This window comes from Hyperolius riggenbachi, chromosome 2 (assembly GCF_040937935.1).
Source record: "Hyperolius riggenbachi isolate aHypRig1 chromosome 2, aHypRig1.pri, whole genome shotgun sequence".
In the NCBI taxonomy this organism is placed as follows: Eukaryota; Metazoa; Chordata; class Amphibia; order Anura; family Hyperoliidae; genus Hyperolius; species Hyperolius riggenbachi.
Window position 1 is genome coordinate 349,097,894 of NC_090647.1, and position 25,501 is coordinate 349,123,394.

A 25,501-nucleotide genomic window follows, 5' to 3' on the forward strand; every position below is an offset into this window, starting at 1 on the left:
TATCGTTCGTTTTTGAACGATCGTTATCGTACGTGTGTACTCAGCTTTAGAGTGCATTCCAGCTTGGACCGCACAGCCATCAGACCAGGAAGTGTTTGCAGTAACTGCTCTCCAATCCCTGCTCTGGACACAGCAGAGATCTCCTCACAGCTGAGCTCTCCTCCCCTCCTCTCACAAGGCTGGATACACACAGGACTGTGCTGGCTGCAACACTACCTCCCTCTATGTCTGGCTTAAAGGTAAAGGAACTATTATTTGCTGTCCCTCTGATGTAATGCTTCTCAAGCTGCAGGAGGAGGTAAGTTATTCCAAGTATCTTGGTAGCACTATGTACTATATTTTATCATCTGCCATTCTCATTATAAACAGTTATATGAACAGTATTGTGTACTATGTGCAATATAAATGACATAGCATTCCGTGCATGAAAGTATTATCTGATTTCTTATTTTTCTGCTACGTTTCATGTACCTCTTACCTTACTTATTTCATCTCTTTCGGTCCGTTGGACTGCATTCTGGATCACACTGTGCCAGAAACAGATAATTCTAAGGTCAATAGGTAAGAGTCATACAGGTAAGTGACCCTGCTTTTCTACAAAAAAAGAGAGCACACCTTCCATAAATGGGCTGTACTTTTTTATATACAAGCCCAGGAAGAAGAGAACAAAGGAGGGCAAGTTCCCACCACAGTTCTAGGACATTAGTTCTTTGTCATCAATTGAGATCCTGCTTTAGATCTTTATATCATCATTTAGGATCCTGCTCAAGGAGCAGGTAAATAATCTGCCTGGGAACTGGAGGATCAGGTCCCAGTTAAAGGCACCATAGCTCCCCAGATTGCTGGGCTTGTGGCGACAGAACCATGCCAGGGAAATCAGTAAAGTAGATCTATCAGATGCACACATCCAAGATGATAAAGCAGGCTGTCCAGGAATCAATGGACTCCTATGTAGGCTCTTTGGTCCCCAAGCATCCTCCCAGCAAGTCAATGAAGATACTGAATATCCTCAATCATCTATGGTTTAGCATGAATCCAATGAAAGTGAGCATACAGATATCTGGTTTCTATTTCTCCTTTATCCAAACCATCTGTGAAGCCATTCACTGGGAAGAGGAAACCCTTCTCCAGGCTAAGAAACATCTGAAATAATTATCATTCTCCTTTCCTGTCTTGAAAGAGATCAAATAAAGATGAATGGGAAAGGGTAAGGAGAAAGTACTTCCTGAAAAAGCAGACTTTCCAAACAGCATCCATTTTTTTCAAGAAAATTCTCCAGTCCTAGCGTTCGCTTCCATGGTGGACATGCCAGTCATGGGTCTTGCATGCCATTAAAAGTCTTGATTACTTTTTAAGATGTCCTAGACCTAGACCATAAACTTGATATAGATTTAACGATGGTGTATACCACTATTGGAGGGGCATGTAAACCAGCCCTGGCTCTATCTTCAGTTGCCACGGAAGTGGACAAGGATTCTGATTCTATCCTGGCAGCTTAGAGAACTTTCATATTGTCTCTAAGTTTATTAGGGAAGCGGCTATAGATTTTGTCCAGTCCACTTAATATGCCAGGATTTTTGCCATGACAGTGAATTGGCCTGTTAAAAAAAAAAAATAATCTAGTCTGCTGATCCCAGCTTCCAACAAAATGTGTTTAAAATTCTGTTTGATGGAAGAAATCTTTTTAGTAACAAGTTGGATCTGGCAACCAACAGTCACCAAGGCTGGTATTATACCAAAGGAGAGAAGACATTGCGTAAGGAAAGACCAGACCATAGGAATTGGCAAACTTCACATGCTAATCTCCATAAGCTCACAAAGCAGTCAGCGCAGAGTCCTATTGACAATTCTGAAGCCCAGATAGCAGCTGCAAGACTTCAGCAGTTCCATATTATCTGGACAAAAACAATAAAGAACTAGTGGGCCACAGATACAGAGTGGTTCGGTTTTTCTTGGATGTGCAAGTTCACTCCACCACTCAGTCACTTTGTCTTTACAGAGACCTGCTCTTTTACACTCATGACTCATTGCAGAAAACGGCTGTTATGTTGGTTCCAGAACAGGAGCGCTTTCAGGAAGTCTACTCTCCTCTCTTCATTGTAAAGAAGTCAGGTGATCTGCGTTCAGTACTGGAACTGAAATTCCTAAATCTTCATCTTTCTGAAAACATTCAAGATGGAGTTACAACAAATGAATGGACCAGCCATTCCCTTACAGAACTGAATATATTCAATAGACTTGGCAGATACATTCATTATTTCAAACTTCTTTCAGTTGGTAACATTTTTCTCCAGTAACCATCCTCCTTCTCGACATTATCACAGCCATGACAACCTTTTTTGGTACTAGTGTGTCTGGTGGCTCAGTTGAGAAAGCAAAGTTAGGACTTTATCACTATTTAGACAATCTTTTGTTGCTAGCCTCAGATCCCAAGGCTCTACTGTGTTAGCAACAGATTCTTCTTCAAACACTGTCTGTCTTTGGCTGGTTAACAAACAAGGAGGAAAGCCACCTCACTCCTTCTGAGGACCTAATCTTTCCGGGAGCAAGATTCCAATCTATATCCAATGCAGTAACTGTGAGAGAACGCGGAAAAGCCGCCGCGTGTGCTGACAGCAAGGCGGCTGATTTCGCGTCCAATGCGGCATGTGCGTCTGGTAACAGGGCAGAACGCGGAAAAGCCGCCGCATGTATTGACAGGAAGGCGGCTGGTTCCACGGCCAGCGTGGCGGTTTGCACGCACCAGCGTGTGTCTGGTGTGGCTGAGTCTGTTAGTTCACACAGGCTTAGGAATACACGCGTGCGCACTGAGAGGCAGAACTTTTATGGTGGGCAAGGGGGGGGGGATCAGCTGACCAAGCCGGTCAGCTGACCCCAGAGCTGGTAACTATTGGTTGATCACTTAGGGGTGGAGCCAGAGGGCACTACTCCATATATAGTTACTGCTGGCCAGTCACAAGTTGTCTGCCGTTGCGAACACTACGTGGAAGCACTCAGACTTTAGTCAGATCCAACAGTGTGTTTGAACCAGGAGGACCTTGGAATTCAGACTGAGCCAGATTACTTGTATTATTATTCTGTTATTCATTAGACTAGTTCCAGGGTGTAGAGACCACGGACCTCACACCCAAGACTAGGGAACTTGTGTTATTATTCTGTTATTCATCAGACTAGTTGCAGGGTGTAGAGACCACGGACCTCACACCCAGACTAGGGAACTTGTTATACATCAGACTAGTTCCAGGGTGTAGAGACCACGGACCTCACACCCAGACTAGGCATTGTTTGATATCTGTTATGACTTATTGCTTTCCTGACTACTCCTCTGATCTCTGATTCGGTACCTTGCACATCTGATATTCCGTTGCCGAACCCTGCTTGCCTTGGATACCGAATCAGCCTTCTGTCTTTGTACTTTGTCTGTCCGTGTGTTGCCGACCTGGTTTGCCCGACCTCGAGAGCTTTCCCTCCCCTTAAGAGATAGTCACCAGATCAGATAGAGACATACACCTTCTGGTGTCACTCACTCTCTGATCCTTCCTACCTCCAGCCTGACTCCACCCCTTGGAGAGTCTCAGGCTGCTGGAAGGTTCCTGTACTCTCTAAAAGCAGTATTGCCTATACTGCCAAGATCACCTGCTCATCAGGTGTGTTTCTCAAAGTATTACTGTTACACCAAACACTCTTATATACATAGGTGTCCAGAGGTTAGTAATATATCTGTATTATCGGTGATTCTGCAGATCATCAATAATCAGGTATATATCTGTATTCTTGGTGATACTGCATATCACCAATAATCAGATTCTCTCTGCGTGCTGACACCGATCGTTACAGTAACCAGATGAGAAAATTGCTGGCAAAAGTTTGCGAGTGCTGATTATCATACTGTATTCATTAATCAAGGTGTTGTATACACCTCCTGGGCACTTCGTCATCTACAATCCAGATGGTCAAATGGGTTCACTGGCACATCTGCTCAGTCCAACTAGGGTTTCTCCATCAATGAAACCACCAGAGTTACTCTCAGACCATCCTTCTCACTCCCACGATGAGACTGCGGTGGTGGCTAAACACAAGCTCAACAACTATTAACCAATCGTTCACCCATAACTCGTAAAGATGCAAGCATGGTTTTACATGTCTACAGGTCGTATTAGCCTAGGTAAAATAGTCAAAACAAAGCTGATCGATCACTGCAAATATACTCAAACACAGGGTGGCTTATATGGTGCTTCAGACCTTCAGCTATCACTGGGATGAGACGTCAGTCTTTGATAACAGGTAGCAGAGGGACACAAGGAGTCTGTTCCTCATGTTAGAGGTCAGCAATATTATCTCCAGTGCAGAGAGCAATCTCTGCAGCATCATGGCAGTTTATCTCATAGGGCCTCAGAACTCTGCGACAGATTTTCTCAATCAAGGGGACTGAGGCAATAGCTTGTGGCCACTCAATAAAATATATCCAGAGTGATCTGTGACCATTGGGTAGGTGGACCTGATGGCAACCTGCATTAACTAAATGCCAGCTCGAGGAGATTCGCCCCCACATTCAAGGGCTCAGGGTGCTCTGGCAACACCTGAAGTTTCTGAATGGTCTCTGTTTTTTTTCCTCCAACTCCACTTATCTTTAAAATTCTGAGGAGACTCCTCCTAGAACAAGTGGTACTCCTGGAGGTGGGTCTATTTTGGCCATGCCAGCCATGAGTCCCTCTAATTTGGAGCCTGAAGTTGGAACCTCCTATTCCTCTTCCAGTCAGACCAAACCCCCTGTCCCAGGACTCAATTTATCATCTGTCTCCTCAATCCCTTAATTTAATGGCTTAAGGATTGTGGGAGGAAGCTTACAGACCTGGGAAACTCAGAATCATTGATAAACACACTGCTAAAAGCAGGGAAAACTACCACAAACTGGAAAATATTTTTTCACAATTGCTCTGGTAAATAATTTTGATCCAATGGCTCCACCAGCACAACATATTCTTAGCTTCCTCCAGATTGGCCTAGAAAAACAATTGGCTCGCACTCTCAAAGTGCAGGTTTCTGCTATCTCTGCTTTGACTGATCACTGCTGGGTCTCTCACCCTCTAATAGTGCAATTTATGAAGGCTGCCACCAAAAAACAAGCATCCTAATTGCAACCTTTTTCCAAAGTGGGAACTGCGCAGGTTCTCAGTTACCTAGCAAAAATTCTTTTTGACAGTGCCATCTTTTATGGATACAAATTCCTCTGATCTGCATGTTTTAGATGTTGCAAAAACACTTAGAGCCTATGTGAATGTAACAAGGGAGCTTCAGGAAATCAGAACAGCTCTACATAATTCCATCAGGTCTGAGAAAGAGCCAGCTAACATCAAACTCAAAAGATCTCTTCATGGCTCAAATGAATCAACAAAGCCTCTTATTAAGGCTAGCCTATTATCAAGGTTTTTTGACCTTGTCCCTCTGGGTGGCATCACAGTGCACTCTTCTCAGCTGTCTCCTGTGCCACCTTCGCTATCCGGGCAAAGATTCACCAGGCTGCCAACTGGTCCTCTGTCCATACTTTCATTGCCCATTTCAGAGTCAATCCAGCAGCCTCCGCTTCAGTTTAATTTAGAAAGAAAGTTATTTCTGAATCTGTTAAAGCCTTAATTGAAATTATTTTTGGTCAGCAAGTCTTGTCCCACCCTTACTTTTTTCTGCATATGTATGCTGCCATGGAGGCATATGGAAAACGGAAAATTGTATACTCACCTAACGGTAATTTTCCTTTCCATGTGCATCCATGGCAGCATAGGGATTTCCCTCCCTTTCCTTTTCTTGACTTTTTGCTGTTCTCCGGTTCGGCTAGTCAATGAGAATGCTGCTCGCTAGGGGTCACTTTCTTTTATAGCTAAGGTCCTGTTAATTGGTAGGGGTGGGGCTTAACCCATATGTATGCTGCCATGGATGCACATGGAAAGGAAAATTACTGTTAGGTGAGTATACAATTTTCCGTTATGTGTACATCTATTAGGTAAGATGCATTACCAACTATATCCACAGGGTATGCAGTGTTGCAGTAGCAATGCTCTCACTATATCCTATGTGTGTAAAAGGAAGTTAATAAAGTAAATAAAACTTATTTGTATTCTTGGTGTGTAACAGCCAAGAAAGCCGTTACCATGAGGTTACCATTACCATCTGTTTCTCCTACATTCTACATTGCTGCACACTAAGACGCTAGATTATAATAGCTTTCTATCACTATGACACTGACTGGACCAAATATTAGGCAGAACATGAAAGTATGTGAACTTAGATTACAACTTACATAGTTAATTTGGTTGAAAAAAAGACCTCTGTCCATCAAGTTCAACCAGAAAACATAGTACAACACTAAAGCTGGCCATACACTGGCCCGATTTGCGCCCGTTTCGACAGCAGATTCGATCACTGGGATCGAATCTGCTGCCAATCGTTCACGCTACACGCCGAATTTCGATCCATTTCCTCCGATCCCGTCGATCGCGCCGTGCGGAAAATAACCGTCGATCGCCCGCGGGTAAAGAGCGCCCGACGGCGTTCGAGTGCCCGACGACCGACGCAATAGAGCCCCCATACATTACCTGCTCCGCCGGCGCGACTCTAGTCTCCCGGTCACCGCTGCTCTGTCTGCGCTCTGGTCTCCAGGTCCGGCATGCCTCACTTCTTCTAGCCCAGCAGGAAGTTTAAACAGTAGAGGCGGAGCAGGTAATGTATGCGGGCAGGCGGGGGCAGCAGCAGCAGCACCACCACAACAGATTGTGAACGGTTTCAGGCTGAAATCGGTTCACAATCTGTTTGCTGTAAAGGTAGCCATACGATCCCTCTCTGATCAGATTCGATCAGATAGGGATCTGTCTGTTGGTCGAATCTGATGGCAAATCGACCAGTGTATGGCCACCTTTAAGGTGCCCATAGATCTACCGATGTATGGGCAGATTGGACCAAGAGACAAATATCTCTCTTATCGAATCTGATAAGAGAGAGATCTATCAACGACCCATACACCACAGGCTGATTCCCAATCAATTTCATCCTGAAATCGATCCGGAATCGGCCCTGTGTGCCGCCTCGCCGCTGTGCCCCCTAATGTAATGTCCCCTGTGCCAAAGTGTATACATTACCTGTCCGTGGCCTCTGCTTGTCCCCTGCTGCTCTGGGTGCATTCTCCTCTTCCGCATACACGCAGGCCCCACGTGGTTTCCTAGTAAGGGCGCTCGTGTGTGACGTCACACATACACCCTTACCAGGAAACCAAGTGGGGCCTGCATGTATGCGGAAGAGGAGAATGCGTCCAGAGCAGCGGGGGACAAGCAGAGGCCACGGACTGGTAATGTATACTTTACATGGGGGGAACATTACATTACACTCCGGCGAGTCGGCAGATGGTTTCATCGATCGTCGACAAATTGCACACCATTCCACCCGACAAACCAACTTTGGCCCGACATCTTGCAGCATGGGCTATCGACAGTGCGACCAATTTCTGTTCCGAAATTGGTTGCTTTCTGAGTCGGACATGCACTTGGCGGCACCGATTTTCATCCAGTTCGATTTATAATAATCAAATTGGATAGTCGATCAGCCAGCAAGTCGGCCTGATGTATGGCCACCTGACCTTGGGTGCTAGTCTACTTTAGGGAACCCAGCAGAAATTCTCACAGGAAACAGTTCTCCAATCACAGCACCCTCTTACAACACAAAACATTGTAATTGGCCAAATAGTGTAGGCATTGTTGACTATAACTTATTAGAAACCTAGTAGCTTGAGAGGGTGCTGTCTGCACAATTATGTTAGCGGACTATCCCTATGAGGTTTCCTGCTGGGTCCCCTATAGTAGACTAGCACCCTAACCTGCACCCACACATATCCCAGTAGGTACAAAGGAGGCCAAAAAAACCTTATGAAGGTAGCCATACATCAGCAGATTATGGGCAGATTCGACAAAGAGACAAATGTATCTCTAATCGAATCTGATTAGAGACAAATTTGTCTCTAGTCATAGCTGCCCATGTACTGCAGGCTGATTTAAGGGAATCGGCTGAGCCTGCCGTGTCCGCCCCGCCGCTGCCTCCCTAATGTATAAATATGCCCCCCCCCCCCCATGTGTGTGTGTGCGCATTTATACATTACCTGTCCTGTAGCAGCCTTCTCCTCCACGTGGTGTCCATCCATCTCTCTGGAGTCTATCAGCCGCATACATGGCGCATAGCGTCTGCATGTATGGCTGTTAGAACCCGGAGAGATGGATGGATACCACGTAGAAGGCAGCTACAGGACAGGTAATGTAGAAATGCACACACGGGAGGGCACATTTATACATTGCGGCGGGGGTTTCGTCGCTCATTCCAAAACCGCACACCCGACGCACACCCGAAACATTCCGCACACCCGACGAACCAACCTCAGGGAAACATCTTGTAGCATGTGCGATCGACAATGCAACCAATTATTATCCCAAAATTGGTCACTTTGTTGGTCAGGCGTGCACTTGGCGGCAGCGATTTTCATCTAATTCGACTATAATCGGCCACAGACTTGGACCAGTTAGTGCTAAAAGGAAAAAAAATCCATCCTGACTTCAGGCAAAAATAACTGGATCATCTTCGCTAGGAATTACCTAGTAATTATAGCCATGGATGTCCTTCAATGCAAGGAAAGCATTCAAGCCCCTTTAAATGCAGATATAAAATGTACCATAACTACATCCTGTGTTAAGCTATTCCACATTTAAACACTTTTAATGTAAAGTACCATTTCCTAAATAGAGGGCAAAAACTTTTTTCCACCATATGCAAATCATGTCCCCTAGTCCTTTGCACAAACCTAGAGACAAAAAGCTAATATGCCAAACTTTCAAATAGCCCTCTGATATATTTTTATGTTAATTAGATTAATTTTTAAGTTAATTAGATCACCTCTAAGGTGTTTTTCCTCCAGACTGTATACAAGCCAAGTTTACCTAACCTTTGCTGGTAAGTGAAAACTCTGATCCAGGGGCGTAGCTAGAAATGACTGGGCGCCATAGCAAAATAGATGTATGCCCCCCCCCCCCCTCCACGACCTTCCAACCCCACGGACCTCGGACCTCCCACCCGAACATTTTGTGGGGAAATCTGATTTCCCCACAGAATGCAACCAGATTGTCAGCAGATTTCCACACAATATGCAACCAGATTGTCGGCAGATTTCCCCACAAAATGCAACCAGATTGTTGGCAGATTTCCCCACAAAATGCAACCAGATTGTTGGCAGATTTCCCCACAAATTGCAACCAGATTGTGGACAGATTTCCCAGCAAAATGCAACCAAATTGGCGGCAGATTTCCCCACAAAATGCAACCAGATTGGCGGCAGATTTCCCCACAAATTGCAACCAGATTGTCGGCAGATTTCCCCACAAAATGCAACCAGATTGTCGGCAGATTTCCCCACAAATTGCAACCAGATTGTCTGCAGATTTCCCAACAAAATGCAACCAGATTGTCGGCAGATTTCCCCACAAATTGCAACCAGATTGTTGGCAGATTTCCCCACAAATTGCATCCAGATTGTCGCAGATTTCACCCCAAAATGCAACCAGATTGTCGCAGATTTCCCAACAAAATGCAACCAGATTGGCGGCAGATTTCCCCACAAAAATGTTCTCTTCCAACCCCCCGGCCCCCTTGCACCTCCGTTAGTCCACAGCACAGCCAGCCAGCAGCCACAGCATACTTACAGTCCTGCAGCTTGCCTCACTCCCGCCTCCTGCTGTCACTCTGCGGCCACGGCGTAGGGTCGGGTCGTTCCTCGGGTGGCAGGTCCACCTCAGTCTCCAGTCTAGGGAAGGCCTCCGGCTCCAGGGCACACTCCTCTAGCTCCAGTCGCAGGCGCAGCCACCGTCTGCAGTCCGCTCCCTTGCCGTGAGCCCTGCACAAGCCCGCCGGGCATAACTCCTCCTCCTTCCTCCCTGGCTGGCTGGAACTATAGAGTGTAGGGTGACCATATTTTGATTTCCAGAAAAGAGGCCGATCACAACAGCATGTGGGCGTGGTCATGGGTGGGGCCAAATATACAAGAGCTTAGCAGTGTGCTGTCCAACTCCGAGGGCATGGAGGGCCGTTGTTTTTCCAGACCACATGGTGGAGGGCTGGCCGACCCCAAAATGCAATCAGATTCGCAGAAGATTTCCCCACAAAATGCAATGAGATTGGCAACAGATTTCCCCACAAATGGAATCAGATTGACAGCATATTTCTTTACAAATGCAATGAGATTGACAGCATATTTCCCCACAAATGCAATCAGATTGGCATATTTCCCCACAAATGCAATGAGAGTGGCATCAGATTTCCCCACAAATGCAATGAGATTGGCAGCAGATTTTCCCACAAGTGCTATGAGATTGGCAGCACATTTCCCCACAAATGCAGTGAGATTGGCAGCACGTTTCCCCACAAATGCAGTGAGATTGGCAGCACATTTCCCTACAAATGCAATGAGATTGGCAGCACATTTCCCCACAAATGCAATGAGATTGGCAGCACATTTCCCCACAAATGCAATGAGATTGGCAGCACATTTCCCCACAAATGCAATGAGATTGGCAGCACATTTCCCCACAAATGCAATGAGATTGGCAGCACATTTCCCCACAAATGCAATGAGATTGGCAGCACATTTCCCCACAAATGCAATGAGATTGGCAGCACATTTCCCCACAAATGCAATGAGATTGGCAGCACATTTCCCCACAAATGCAATCTTATTGGCTGCACATTTCCCCACAAAATTCAATTAGATTGTTGGCAGATTTCCTCACAAAATGCAATAAGATTATTGCCAGATTTCCCCACAAAATGCAATCAGATTATTGCCAGATTTCCCCGCAAAATGCAATCAGATTGTCGCCAAATTTCCCCACAAAATGCAGTATATGTAGCCAGGTCTATAGTGGGCTAACATTAATTACCTGGAGGGAGGGTGGTTGGGAAGGCTGGCATGCTATTTGCGGTGCAGGCACTGCACTGGGTAGGCAGTTAGGGAGCCGGGTGGGAGGGTAGGCAGATAGGTAGCCGGGTGGGCAGTTAGGTAGACAGGTGGGAGGGTAGGCAGATAGGTAGATGGGTGGGCAGTTAGGTAGCTGGGTGGCAGAGTAGGCAGATAGGTAGCCGGGTGGGCAGTTAGGTAGACAGGTGGGAGGGTAGGCAGATAGGTAGACGGGTGGGAGGGTAGGCAGATAGGTAGATGGGTGGGCAGTTAGGTAGCTGGGTGGCAGAGTAGGCAGATAGGTAGCCGGGTGGGCAGTTAGGTAGACAGGTGGGAGGGTAGGCAGATAGGTAGACGGGTGGGAGGGTAGGCAGATAGGTAGCAGGGTAGGCAGATAAGTAGCTGGGTGGCAGGGTAGGCAGATGGGTGGCAGGATAGGCAGTTAGGTAGCTGGGTGGCAGGGTAGGCAGTTAGGTAGCTGGGTGGCAGGGTAGGCAGTTAGGTAGCTTGGTGGCAGGGTAGGCAGTTAGGAAGCCGGGTGGGAGGGTGGGCAGTTAGGTAGCCGGGTAGGCAGTTAGGTATCCGGATGGGAGGGTAGGCAGTTAGGTAGCCGGGTGGGAGGGTGGGCAGTTAGCTAGCCGAGTGGGAGGGTGGGCAGTTAGGTATCCGGGTGGGAGGGTAGTTAGGTATCCGGGTGGGAGGGTAGGCAGTAAGGTATCCGGGTGGGAGGGTAGTTAGGTAGCCGGGTGGGAGGGTAGGCAGTTAGGTAGCCGGGTGGGAGGGTAGGCAGTTAGGTAGCTGGGTGGGAGGGTAGGCAGTTAGGTAGCTGGGTGGGAGGGTAGGCAGTTAGGTAGCTGGGTGGGAGGGTAGGCAGTTAGGTAGCCGGGTGGGAGGGTAGGCAGTTAGGTAGCCGGGTGAGAGGGTAGGTAGACGGGTAGTTTAGTGGGGTAGGGGCCCAACTCCTATCCTCCCTGCCTCACCTCGGGGGTCCCCCCTCCTTTTATGAGTGGCGGGAGAGCGGCATATACAGCAGGCTCCGGCGGGGTAATCAGACACTAGATGTCCAGCTGCCTCCCGGGCTACGGTGTCTCCTCTGTATTGCTGCTCGCACCGCTTCCTGGTTAATTGCGAGCAGCATACAGAGGAGACAGCGTAGCTCGGGAGGCAGCTGGACATCTAGCGTCTGATTACCCCGCCGGAGCCTGCTGTATATGCCGCTCTCCCGACGCTCAATAAAAGCAGGGGGGCCCCCGAGTCCTCTCTCCGCTGCGGGCCCCCTGTGACGTAGGGCTGCCACGGGCCCTAAAGCAACGACTATGGTTGCTATACCAATTGCTACACCGCTGTTATTCACCCATCTTTGAGCATTCCACTGACGAGACCTCCCTTCAGTCAGGGACACCTCTAGCCAGAGGCGCCTCTAGAGACCAGCTGATAAGTGAATTGCCTGGAACGCAGATTTATCTAGGGGCGGACTTCCAGGGGGAAAAAAACATTTACAGATCCAGGAGGGGGGGGGGCTGCATAATATGAGGGGGGGGGGCTGCCTAATACAAGTGAGGAAGGGGGGGTGTCACTAGGAGCCACATTATTCTGGGGGGACCTAATAATGGTGGTACATCTGCTTATCTGTAATTGGGGGGGGGGACTAGTACTGGGTGGTACATCTGGCTGTCTATATGGGGGTGACCTAATACTGAGGGCACAGCTGACTATACTGGAGGGGGAGAGAGACCTAATACTGGGGGCACATCTAGTTACCTATAGGGGGGCTTATTCTGCGGGCACCTCTAGCTACCTATAGTGGGGGCAGGGGCGTAGCTAGGGGTGGGCGGGGTAGGACAAGTGCCCCCGGGCGCTGGGTCCCTAGGGGCGCCCAGCGGTGACCTGTGTTTTTTTTTAATTTATTTACCTGGTTACTACCACTGGGGACACCTATAGACCTGGTTACCTATACTGGGGGAACCTATTTTGGGGAAACTGCTGCCAGATTAACTGTATTTTTGGGGAACCGCTGCTGCCAGATTAAGTGTATTTTGGGGAACAGCTGCCAGATTATATGTATGTTGGGGGAACCACTGCTGCCAGATTGTGTCTATTTTGGGGCAACCATTGTCAAATATCTGTATTTTGGAGGAACCTCTGACAAATTACATGTATTTTTGGTGAAATGCTGTCAGATTACATGTATTTTGGGGGGAAACACTATGGCAGAGCTCAAACTTCCCTGCCAGACCTTTTACACCACTGCTAAGGTCATGTATATTTGGCCCCACCCATTATCATGCCGACGCCCCTTTTTTGACCTTACAGGGCGCATTAATAGTCTTTGTCCCCGGGCGCTGGAAACCCTAGCTACGCCTCTGAGTGGGGGCCTTATACTGGTGGCACATCTAGCTATTTATGTGGGGGGCTGATACAGGGGGCATATCTAGTTACTTGTACTGGGAGGGGGATCTGGCTATCTATACTAGGGGAACCTAATACTGGGTGCACACCAGGCTACCTATAGGAGGTTAATACTGGAGGATATTTAAAATATTTGTAATGTTTTCTCTAAGTGAAAAGTACCCAGTGTAGCAAAAAGCCACCTTTTACATAGTTATTTTGGTTGAAAAAAGCGATACGTCCATCGAGTTCAACCAGTACAAAGTACAACTCCAGCCTGCTTCCTCACATATCCCTGTTGATCCAGAGGAAGGCGAAAAAACCCTTACAAGGCATGGTCCAATTAGCCCCAAAAGGGAAAAATTCCTTCCCGACTCCAGATGGCCATCAGATAAAATCCCTGGATCAACATCATTAGGCATTACCTAGTAATTGTAGCCATGGATGTCTTTCAACGCAAGGAAAGCATCTAAGCCCCCTTTAAATGCAGGTATAGAGTTTGCCATAACTACTTCCTGTGGCAATGCATTCCACATCTTAATCACTCTTACTGTAAAGAACCCTTTCCTAAATTAATGGCTAAAACGTTTTTCCAAATATAAAAATAAAAATGTTATGTCGCCGCGCTGTAATTCAATGTGAAACAGTTCCACTTAATTGGCAGCAAGGTAATTAATTGGGGTTTTACACTCTCATCCCCTTCGAGCAATATATGAGAAAAATATATATAATACCTGCGCCTTTACATATCAATTATGCAATTTGGAGTTAATAAAATGTAAATTTATTCAAAATACACCAGTAGTCTTAAAAGTTAATCTCAATAAATCCCACACATAAATTCATACCTATTCAATAAATGCACTAATCAATACTGGCCAGTATCAAAGAACTTGCTGTGCACTGCAGTGCTAAAATATGAAAAAAATGACTAAAAAATGCCTAAAAAATGCCTAGAAAATGACTGAAGTCTCTTCCCTTGCTGACATACAGCTTCTTCTGAGAGTAATCAGTTTGGTATTATATAGTTCGCTGACATGCAACTTCTTCTAAAAATGATCAGTTGTTCCAATGGTAGGGTTAAGGAAGATGAAAGATGAAAAAATGACTAAAAAATGCCTAGAAAATGACTAAAAAATGCCTAAAAAATGCCTAGAAAATGACTGAAGTTTCTTCCCTTGCTGACATACAGCTTCTTCTGAGAGTAATCAGTTTGGTATTATATAGTTCGCTGACATGCAACTTCTTCTAAAAAATGATCAGTTGTTCCAATGGTAGGGTTAAGGCTTTTGATAGCCCACACACTCACGGTTCCGTTGCTTAGCTTGGATACTTCCTTTAGTGTTCGTCCACTCAAGTCTGTAGCAGTTTTCTAGACTGGGGAGGAGTGGGTCAGGCTGCGTTCCCAGCAACCGGTCGGCAATTGGAAGCAGAGTGGTGACGTCACCCACAACTCCAAACACGCATATCGGAGCTCTCCCCGTGTGCTGCACGAACCTCAAGCAGCGGGTCTCCGGCCGGGACCTGTGTAACAACGATCGTTAGTTGCTGGGAACGCAGCCTGACCCACTCCTCCCCAGTCTAGAAAACTGCTACAGACTTGAGTGGACGAACACTAAAGGAAGTATCCAAGCTAAGCAACGGAACCGTGAGTGTGTGGGCTATCAAAAGCCTTAACCCTACCATTGGAACAACTGATCATTTTTTAGAAGAAGTTGCATGTCAGCGAACTATATAATACCAAACTGATTACTCTCAGAAGAAGCTGTATGTCAGCAAGGGAAGAAACTTCAGTCATTTTCTAGGCATTTTTTAGGCATTTTTTAGTCATTTTCTAGGCATTTTTTAGTCATTTTTTCATCTTTCATCTTCCTTAACCCTACCATTGGAACAACTGATCATTTTTAGAAGAAGTTGCATGTCAGCGAACTATATAATACCAAACTGATTACTCTCAGAAGAAGCTGTATGTCAGCAAGGGAAGAGACTTCAGTCATTTTCTAGGCATTTTTTAGGCATTTTTTAGGCATTTTTTCATATTTTAGCACTGCAGTGCACAGCAAGTTCTTTGATACTGGCCAGTATTGATAAGTGCATTTATTGAATAGGTATGAATTTATGTGTGGGATTTATTGAGATTAACTTTTAAGACTACTGGTGTATTTTGAATAAATTTACATTTTATTAACTCCAAATTGCATAATTGATATGTAAAGGCGCAGGTATTATATATAATTTTCTCATAAAACGTTTTTCCTCCATGCGCAGATCATGTCCTCTAGTCCTTTGAGAAGGCCTAGGGACAAAAAGCTCATCCGCGAGGCGGATATTGCCCTCTGATGTATTTATACATGTTAATTAGATCTCCTCTAAGGCGTCTTTTCTCTAGACCAAATAAACCCAGTTTATCTAACCTTTCTTGGTAAGTGAGACCTTCCATTCCACGTATCAATTTTGTTGCTCGTCTCTGAACCTGCTCTAAAACTGCAATATCTTTTCTGTAATGTAGGTGCCCAGAACTGAATTCCATATTCCAGATGTGGCCTTACTAGAGAGTTAAACAGGGGCAATATTATGCCAGCATCTCTGTTTTTATTTCCCTTTTAATGCTTCCCAAAATTTTGTTAGCTTTAGCTGCAGCGGCTTGGCATTTATTTCAGAAACAAATATCATCACCATAAATTGTGACAGGAACATACTTTCCACTTTTTGAAAAACAGGAGAAGTAGCCAAATAACATTTGTAGTACTTTTTATTTTTAAACTGGGATTGGTAAAAACTGAGAAATGTATTTTTTTGAATTTTCCAATTAAAATGCATACAAAATAAAATCGTTCTTGGGGAAAAAATACTGCCAAATGAAAGCCTGGTTTCATTTGAAAAAAAACAATACATGTATCATTTAGCCATCATAAGTAGGGATAAAGTTATAGCTGATTAAACAGGGACGTAGCTAAAACATCAAAACAGCTCTGGTCCATAGGGAGGAAAAATGGTCTAGATGCGAAGTGGCTAATATGCAGTCCATTATATGTTTGTCTTGGTTCTCTGCATATTTTGCAGTGCTCTATTTGGTAGGGATTTCTTTACAGAGGATATGGGGTACTGTAGCATATTTCCCTTCTCCAGTATGGCCTTTTATGCCATATATCCTTATCCCTATCAGTGCTGTATAGCTTGACGGTTATTTCTAGCAAAAAGTAGGGGTTTGTGTCTCTGGCTGATGTAGGCTTTTGCAGATTTCCTTGTGTATAGCAGGTTACGGGAGATCTGACCCTCTACAACTTATGCACTTGTGCAGAATACTGTTCTAGGCCAGGGTAAATGAGAGCAATGTTTAACTCCTGCACATCTGTTTCCTTTTCTCCCATGACCATGTTATCCAGTGCAACTTTATCATGTATCGTATATCATAATTCATGTATTAACAAGACCTGAATAATGAAAAGGTCCTGTTTATTAACCCCTTGCATACCAGCAGTCTCTGGCCTCTTAAGGACCAGAGACTGCTGCTACCACAAGATGGTGCTTACCGACGAATCGCCGCACATACCCACTGCTCTCGTCAGTCATGCCACTCCATCCCCGCAGGCCCCTCTCTCTGCTGTTGCTATGACGGCAGAGTTCTTTGTGCCGATTACATTGGCTCCTGACCCTGTGCATCAATGTTAGCCAATGGGATTGGCTTACAGTGATCAACTGATCACATGGTTAGAAGCCAATGAAATCCGCTCTTGAACTGCTCACAGAGCTGATCTGTCATATAGGCGACAGGGTGAGTGAACTGCAGCCGGGAGAGAGCAACGCGATTGGGGATAGCAGCATGAGCCAGCAGTGGGTAAGTTGAAATCTAAGTCTTGTCAGAGTCGAGCAGCCACCTGCAGTACGTAGATTACATCCAACGCGGTCTGGAAGAAGTTAAGGCTTAACCAGGAAAAATGTAGAGGTGGGCCGAATCTGTGGTATTGAGGCTTGAAACAAAGGTATCCCTGCTATCAATACAACACATGGGGAAAGACTATGAATTTAAATGTAAAACTTAATTTCACACACGTATCCTATATAATAATCTCCCTGTGTTCCTGCGTCCTCCTGTGTCTGTGCGTTTTGGCCAGCGCGCATGCGCGGCACGAGGGCGGACTTGGGACAGCTCAGGGGAGGCGGGTGTGTGCATGCGTGTCGCGGCCGTGCTCAGGCCTGTGGGCTGACCGTGCGGGAGTTGTTGTGGCAGTCATGGGGGTTGCAGCTGAGCCCTGGCACCCGTTTTTAACAGGTGGGCTTATATCTAGTATAATATAAACGTGCACCTGCTGACTTCTAAAAGGTGACTTATTTGTTTACATATTGGTGCAGCTTAATGATTGTATGTGTTTGTTTTTTCCAGTCCAATGTAATTCCACATGTGGCAGAGGCTACTGTAAATTTCCGTCTCCATCCAGCACAGACAGTTGATGAGGTAAGGAATTGCAGGAAATGAGAAATGTGGACTTTGGGCAAGCTGTACCAAGTACTTCTTTTGTCTAACTGTAAAAAAAACCAAATGCTCCACATAATAGCAGAGATTCATAGACTGACCAATGGCTTTACACAAACTGTCTGCATTAACATCCATACACACATCCACTTTTCATTGTCCAATTTTACCATTTCCAGAAATGTTGAATACTATGAACAGATTGGGTAGAAAACTCACTTACTACATAAGTGGTAAAACTGACCAATTATTGGCCATTCAAATGTGGATGTGACCTGCTTTTAAAAAATGCAGGGAAAAGTCATAAACAACCATGCTATAGCTTTAGCTATAGCTAAAATGTAAAAAAAAAAACACAGTAATTCTTTAGTTGTAGTGGTTACATGTAAACTGCTTCCTTTCAGCTTTTTTCCAGCTTCACAGTTACAGTATTTCATTAACTGCTTCACAGCCAAAGTGTTCCAGAGCTATGGCCTGGGGTACATATAAAATCGGCGCAGGATACAGCCGGTATATGGCTGATCCTGCTACTGCACAAGTTCCTGGCCGCGCTAAATACTATTCCCCCTCCAGGCCGCCATGGATAGTGGGGGAATTAAATAATTTGGCTTCCAGCAATTGCTGGAAGCCGAATTATTGTTTTTTAAAAGTAACTTCAGCTTCGTCTTCAGACGGCGCCAGAGTTACTCTGTGTGCGCTGCTTTAGCTGTAATTTCTATTACAGCCTATGGTGGCGGCGGCTGCGCCCAAATCTACCTGCGCTGTAATTAAAGTGCTCGATGGCCTGGGGCCCACTAAAGTGTTTTCAGCGGGGTTTTGGAATTGCCAGCAAATCTAAAAGCGCTAGCTTAATGAAAGTTGAAGAAGGTTCCCACAGTAATGAGTGTGTTTTCCATGAATAGCAATCGGGCCGGCAGCATTTTGGAGCATTTGTGCTTCAATACAAAGTATAAGACCGCTGCAAAATTGCTTTTCATTCACTATACAAACCGATTTTGCAGTGCTCTCACTACCAAGAAAAACTTGCTATACCCATCACTTGACCATAGAGAAACATGGACATTACCTTGCACATCAGTTGTCCTTTCAGGTATAACTGACAGCGACTGATATAGTGCAAAAAGCATACTTAAAGCCTGAAAAAATGTCTCACCCTGCTGTGGCAAATATCCCGGCGGCATTCACTACTATTCCCCTCCAAGACGCCATACAGTGGGGGTAAGATGCAGTTCAGCTTCCAGATATTGCTGGGGGCTGAATTGCGCTATTTTTAATTACAATTTGGGCTCTGTGTCTTACAAGTGCTCAGATTGCTCACGGCGCACTGCTATAGCCATAATTCACATTCACAGCACCCTTTTTACCTGACTCGGTGGAAAAGGGCCCTAATGCTGGGAATACACGGGTCGATTCTGGCGCTCGATTCTGCGCCCGATCGGTTTGCCCGCTCGATTCTCATATCTTCCGCTCTTTTTTTCTTATCTTTTTTTCAATTCACTTCTATAACAAATCGAGCGGCAAAACAGTGATCGGACATGTCGGAAATTATCCATCTAACCATTTTATCAGCTCAGAATCTACCCGTGTATTCCCAGCATTAGGCTTTTAGTTGTGACTTGATCTAGTCAGAACTGGAAGGAATCATTTTTAGAAGAAAATGGTGAACTTCTAAGAGAAACGAACTGCAAGGGAAGTATGTAATAATCGGTACTAAGGCCTTGTTCACATCATACGCGCTTCCGTGCACATTTAAGAAGTGCGTATGATGTGCTGAAACGCAGGAACAGCAGAAGGGCATAGACTGCCCTTCTACCGTTCACATCTACTGCGCTGCGCAGCAGTACGATGCGCTGGGAAGCGCTTGTGTACTGTTGCATGCATTTTGCGCAGAGCTGATCCCATCTCTGTCAATGGATGGGATCAGCAGCACAGCGGGCAGCGGCGCAGATGGCGTGCGATCGTATGCGCTGCGTTCGGATCGCACGGCCATCTGCGCTAGGTAGATGTGAACGAGGCCTTAAAGCCAGGCAGTTACACACTTAGGAAAAGTTACAGGCAGGGAACACACTTGACTTTCAGTTTTCCGCGCGTGTTTTTCTGCATACTTTTTCTGCACACCAAGTGTGTTTCCATGCAGGAAAACACGTGCGTTTTTTCACAACAGCTGATGTAATTGATAGAGGAAACTGCCATAATGTGCAGAGTCATCATGCAGAATGTCAGGTTTTTTTCTGCGTGCGAACAACACAGTAAGTTTGCACTAGCACATTGATTAACATGAGTTCTCAGTTTTTCTGTGCAGACAACGCGTACGAAAACTGTCAAGTGTGTTCCCTGCCACAATGTTTTAATCCCTTCAGCTCAGCAAGTGTATACAATGTTTCAATCCCTTTAGCATCAGTGTCTCAGATTACAGCCTGGAATCTCTTTCAATAGAGGTGCTGAGCCTATTAGGTGCAGAACGACACATTTACTTACATAATAAATTACAGTACATAACTAAAAACAAAGGAAAAAAATAGTTAAGTAAAATTAGTAACCTTTAACCCCTCTCCTTAACCCTAACTCTTCACCTCCACCATCCTTAACCCCAACCCTTATCCCCCCCATTAAACTCTAACCTTAATCACCCCTTCCCCCTTCGTAACTCCTAACCTTAACCTCCCCCCTTAAACCCTAATTCTTAAAGGGAACCTGAAGCGAGCAAAATTATTTAAAATAAACACATGACGTAGCTACAAATGAATATTACATACTAACCTCACCGTCAGTTCCTCTCAGAGGTTGACCATTTTCTTCTTACAGTGATCCCTTACAGTTCTGACAATATTTTGTCAGAACTGAAATATACCAGTTGCTGTCAGTTACATATCAGCAGCTGTCAGTTACAACTTGTCACGGAAGAGCCGTGAGAAAAGAGAACACAATCGCAATCGAATTGCTGCATCGATTGTCATTGCATTGCCAGATCTAGATTGTATGTCTATGGATACCAGGCAGTCATGCCTGGGTGTCTCTGTTGTCTTCATAGGTGTTAGCATAGTTCTTTTCATGAGAGCCAAGTATGCTCTCTGATAAGGCCTATGTGGTTAATTGACTGGATCAAAAGAGTCCCTTTCCTGGCCAATAACACCGAGGTGTGAAAGCTCTCCAGCAGTAAGCAGATGGCAAGTGTTACTGCCTTTTGAAGAGACAGGGTAAACTCAGCATGAGACCAGACTGCCTGACTCCATCAGAAGCAGAGAGAAAATGAATAATGTATATGATTTTTTGCCTATTTATGGAATACTGTATCTAGGATAGTTATGAGAGTTGTATTTATATATTATATATAGGGTTTGTAGTGTCTTGCTGAACCTTTTGATACCAGTCTTTAGGGGCAAGGGGTACACTACAACCAAGTTATTAAACTTCTCAGGAATTGGACCCTCTACCCTAATCAAGTCTGATGTCATAGGAATTGTCATAATCTGAGGAATATTAATCTGTTATCAGCGCAAATGTGGCATTTATCGGTTTTGAATTACAGCGTTTTATAAGTTTAAACCTAAATATCTCTCTCTGAGGGAATGAACTGTGATTGGTTTGTGAACCGGAGGGGGCTGGCTTTGTTCCACCTCCAAAACTAGCTTCAATAAAAACAGGGTGCATACAGGGAGGGGCAGTCCTCCAAATCCCATCTTTACGAGAGCATGCTGCTGCTAGCCAGAGGTGGTTAGCGGCCATCTTTGTCTGAACTTTGCTCCTGAACTAAAACAAAGGAACTTTACGAGTTTTCCCAGAAAGGACATATTTCCACGAACTTAAGTATTTCCTCCCTTTTCATTTTTTTACTGCGCTACTAATATCTCTATAATTGTTGATTTTAATGATTTTCTGTGTGTATTAATTATTTATATTGCATTTTTAATAAACGACGCTAACGTCATTTATTTGCTCAGCTACACCTATTATTCAGCAACACAAAACTGAACCCTGGCTTCTGAAGAGTCGCTACTATTGTTGATAGCTAGATAAAATAGAGTGCATTTAATTGTTTTCTATTTGCAGGTCTAGAGTCAGCCAGTCAGTGGGTTCCTCTGTCCTATGGTAACAGAGGTGGTGGCAGTTATACCCTGAAATAGTGTGTAATTTGTATTACCGTAACTCACAGGCTCCCTTCTCACAGGCCAAAATCCCAACGGTTTCTGCGCACCGATTGCGACCACAGATTGCATTGTCTATGTGCTGAATCCGATTGGAAGGCATTGTGCGGTCTGGCCACTAGGGGGCTTGTGACAGTGTTTGGCAGCGTTTGGGATCTTTGTGTTGTGCTGAAAATATCTCAGATAGCGCTATCAAATTAGCCCTGTCGAGAAACAAACTAATTTGTTGGTTGTAGCTGAATGCAATATATTTTTTATATATACAGAGAGACTGTGTAGCCAGTACCCCTCCCCAAAAGTTTTATTTTATTTGGCATGGAAATGTCCGGGAACTACAAGATCATGTGCCAAGCAGATCTGGAAAATCTTTGTAAAACGCGGGGCATTGATATCCGCCGCAAGACAAAACAGGACCTGATAGTAGACTTGTACAGATGGGATAGCCAGCAACTGCGGGTGCTGGATGTGTCCACTGAGGAGGACACCGGCCCATCTAACTCGAGTCGAGGGGAACCAGAAGCTGAAGATCCTATGCGTACAGTGTTTGAGCATCCTGCGGGCCCTGCTGCAACAGTTATGCAGGAGACCGTCAGTATGGACCCCAGTCTCAGAGCTTCTCCCGAGTACACGCCTGGAACCGGCCAGTCCTGGACTATCCATTTGTGCTGACCCGGTAATGCAGCTGGCATACAAAAGCTGATGGACAACACTGACCTGGAAAAGTACCTGCAGTACATGGCGGAGCGCGTGCGTGAGGAGCGCCAGGCTGCAGAAGTGCGTGAGGAGCGCCAGGCTGCAGAAGTGCGTGAGGAGCGCCAGGCTGCAGAAGCGCTGGAGGAGCGCCAGGTTGCAGAAGTGCATGAGGAGCGCCAGGCTGCAGAACGGGAGCGCCAACGACAGCATGAACTGAACATGGCCAAGGTTCAACAGGCTAGCCGGAGTTCATCACCCAGCCTCCCTGCTGACGGAGCCGCATCACCCGTGAGTGCAAAATTTAAATTTGCTACTATTGAAAAAGACACTGATATTGACTTATTCTTGCGATCTTTTGAGAAAGCATGCCGTCAGTACCGTCTGTCCCAAGACCAGTGGGCCAGACATCTGACACCTCTGCTGCGCTATAAAGCACTTGATGCTTTCACAGAGTTACCTGTGGAAAAAGATAATGATTATGCCGCTATAAAAGACGCTATCATTACTAAATATCAGCTGATCCCAGAAGCTTATCGGAAAAAGTTCAGGTCCTGGCAGAAAAAATCTACAGACTCTTATCGAGATGTGGTTGTAACGAAATATCCGCAACGCCGGATGGATTGTGGAAATATGGTCGCATCCAATCCGGCAAGTGGACTTTCCAACGCGGGATGCGGAAATTCGTCCGCATCCGCTGCGCAAACCCGTCCGAGCACTCTGCTCCAAACTCACCAGCATGCTGCTCATCAGGGCTCTGCCATCTTGCCTCTAGGGGGCGGGCGCGCACGACAGAAACGCCTTTATACTCTTAGAAAGCGTGTCAGCTGACCTGGAGGTCAGCTGACATTTTAGCCTGCTCTGATTGGTTGCTGCCTGGGGTGGAGACTTCTCTCCCAGGCAGTATATAAGGAAGTGCTTTTCAGTCACACTTCGTCTGTGTTTGCGATACCCTGTGTCAGCACTCAGACCTAGTCAGCCTTGTCTCTGATTTTGTGTTATATATTGGTTGATCGCCAATATATACACATATTATACTGTTTGATTTTTCGTGTAGGATTCTGTGCCTGTCTTGACTACTCTTCTGCTTCCTGATTCTGTACTTCGCCAGCCCGTACCGTTATCGACTATTGGCTTGGTTTCCGACTATTCTCTTGTCTCACGTTTCTGTACTGCTGCCGCCTGATCTGTTGCCGAACCTCATTTTGTCTGACCTTTCTCCCTTCAGTGGAACGTCTCCCACTGTAGGGTTCTATCAGAGGCTTGCCTCTTTGAGACGACCGCCACTAGCAAACCCTTGCTGCTAGAGGCAGGCCGCGACTCCACCACTCTGTCCGTTGGAGGGTCTCACACACAGGGTTCCCATTCAGAGGTAACCACACCTCTGAGGAATTACGGTGTGGTGGATATTTCCACAGACTTGAATTTACACTGTATATTATTATTGTTGTCTGCTGTTCCAGCTTGCTGGAGGTTGTATCTCTGTGCCCTATAGAGATACTCTATTGTACCAAGCACCCTCTTGCATACGATTGTATCGTGTCACGCTATACTTGCATTAATGGTGATTCTGCAGATCACCATATAATCAGGTATAGCATCTGTATTGTTGGTGATGCTGCAGATCACCAATAATCAGAATAGCGGTGCTTGCTGACACCAATCGTTACAGTGGTCAGCAGTTTACTCACCACACTCCACCAGTGGACTCTAGGCCTCACCAAAGGGTCTTATGATGTCCTAGAGTACTTGATAGTCCTAGAACAGTTGTGGAACATTTGCCCTGCTGATGTATGACAGTTTGTGCTGGAGCGCAAGCCTGTGTCAGCGACTGTCGCTGCAGACCTTGCTGAAACCTTTGCGACTACCCGGGTGCCTGACACACGCAGAACTGCACCATCTAGCTGGAGAGGAGGTCCGCCCAATACCCTGGCAGACCCTCCTGCCCCTGTGAGCCATCTGCCGCAGAGGCCACTCAGTGCAGCTGCTGCGCCCAGGCCTGGAGCACCTGAAGAGGTCACCTGTCACTACTGCCACAAGCCCGGACACATGAAATTCGACTGTCCTGAGCGGAGGCAGACACCACCAGCACCAGGACCACCTGTACCTCACCCTCAGCAGATGCAATCAGCCAGTGAACCCCAGCCTGGATCATCAGATCTTGTTCTGTTTGCCCACGGAAAGGAAATCCACAGCAGCCTGTTAGAGTGAACGACAAGGTTGTCACCGGATTCCGAGACACCGCAGCCGACATCACGTTAGTTCACTCACACCTTGTTCCAAAGGAGAGCATCAGCTCCAACCGATCCCTTGCCCTTACCGGAGTGAAGGGCACCCTTTTACACATAGCCCAAGCGAGAGTGAAGCTCGACTGGGGGGTGGGGGTTCAAGAAAGGGTTGTTGGGGTTGTGGATGATCTCCCGGTCCCTGTGTTGTTGGGGACTGATTTGCGAAAGCTTGTGTCCTATTACGAACCTGCCGCAACCGCCTCGACGCTCACGGAAGGAGAGGGACTCTCCGCCCACCACCAGGTACTTCACACACTAGGGGGAGCACCAGGGGGAGGTGGGTTGAATGTGCCCAGTTCAAGGGTACCGGGTTCCATAGTACCTGAGTCAAAGGTACCGGTGTTTAATGTACAAACTGTCTGTGATGAAAATTTTACTGTACCTGTCACTGTCATTAATGCATGTGTCAGTGATGTGAAGAATGTCAATTATTGTAATGTTAATACTGTGCCTGTACTAGCAGTCACCCAGAGTGCTGCAAGGGTTGTGGGCTCAGTGCCGAACTCCTCGTTCAGTACTGACCCCAGCGATGAGAACT

The 25,501-nt window shown here is 46.0% G+C and overlaps 1 protein-coding gene across 1 annotated transcript in view; it reads left to right on the forward strand.

The window, feature by feature from the left end:
• Positions 1-111: 111 nt before the first annotated feature.
• The window catches only part of LOC137544466 (N-fatty-acyl-amino acid synthase/hydrolase PM20D1-like), a 76,985-nt gene continuing 51,595 nt past the window's right edge, over positions 112-25,501 (forward strand). Inside the window, exons 1-2 of the mRNA XM_068265548.1 lie at positions 112-298; positions 17,751-17,822. Of these exons, the coding sequence (XP_068121649.1) occupies positions 275-298; positions 17,751-17,822 (96 nt within the window). The 5' untranslated portion in view covers positions 112-274. The remainder of the gene's footprint in view (positions 299-17,750; positions 17,823-25,501) is intronic.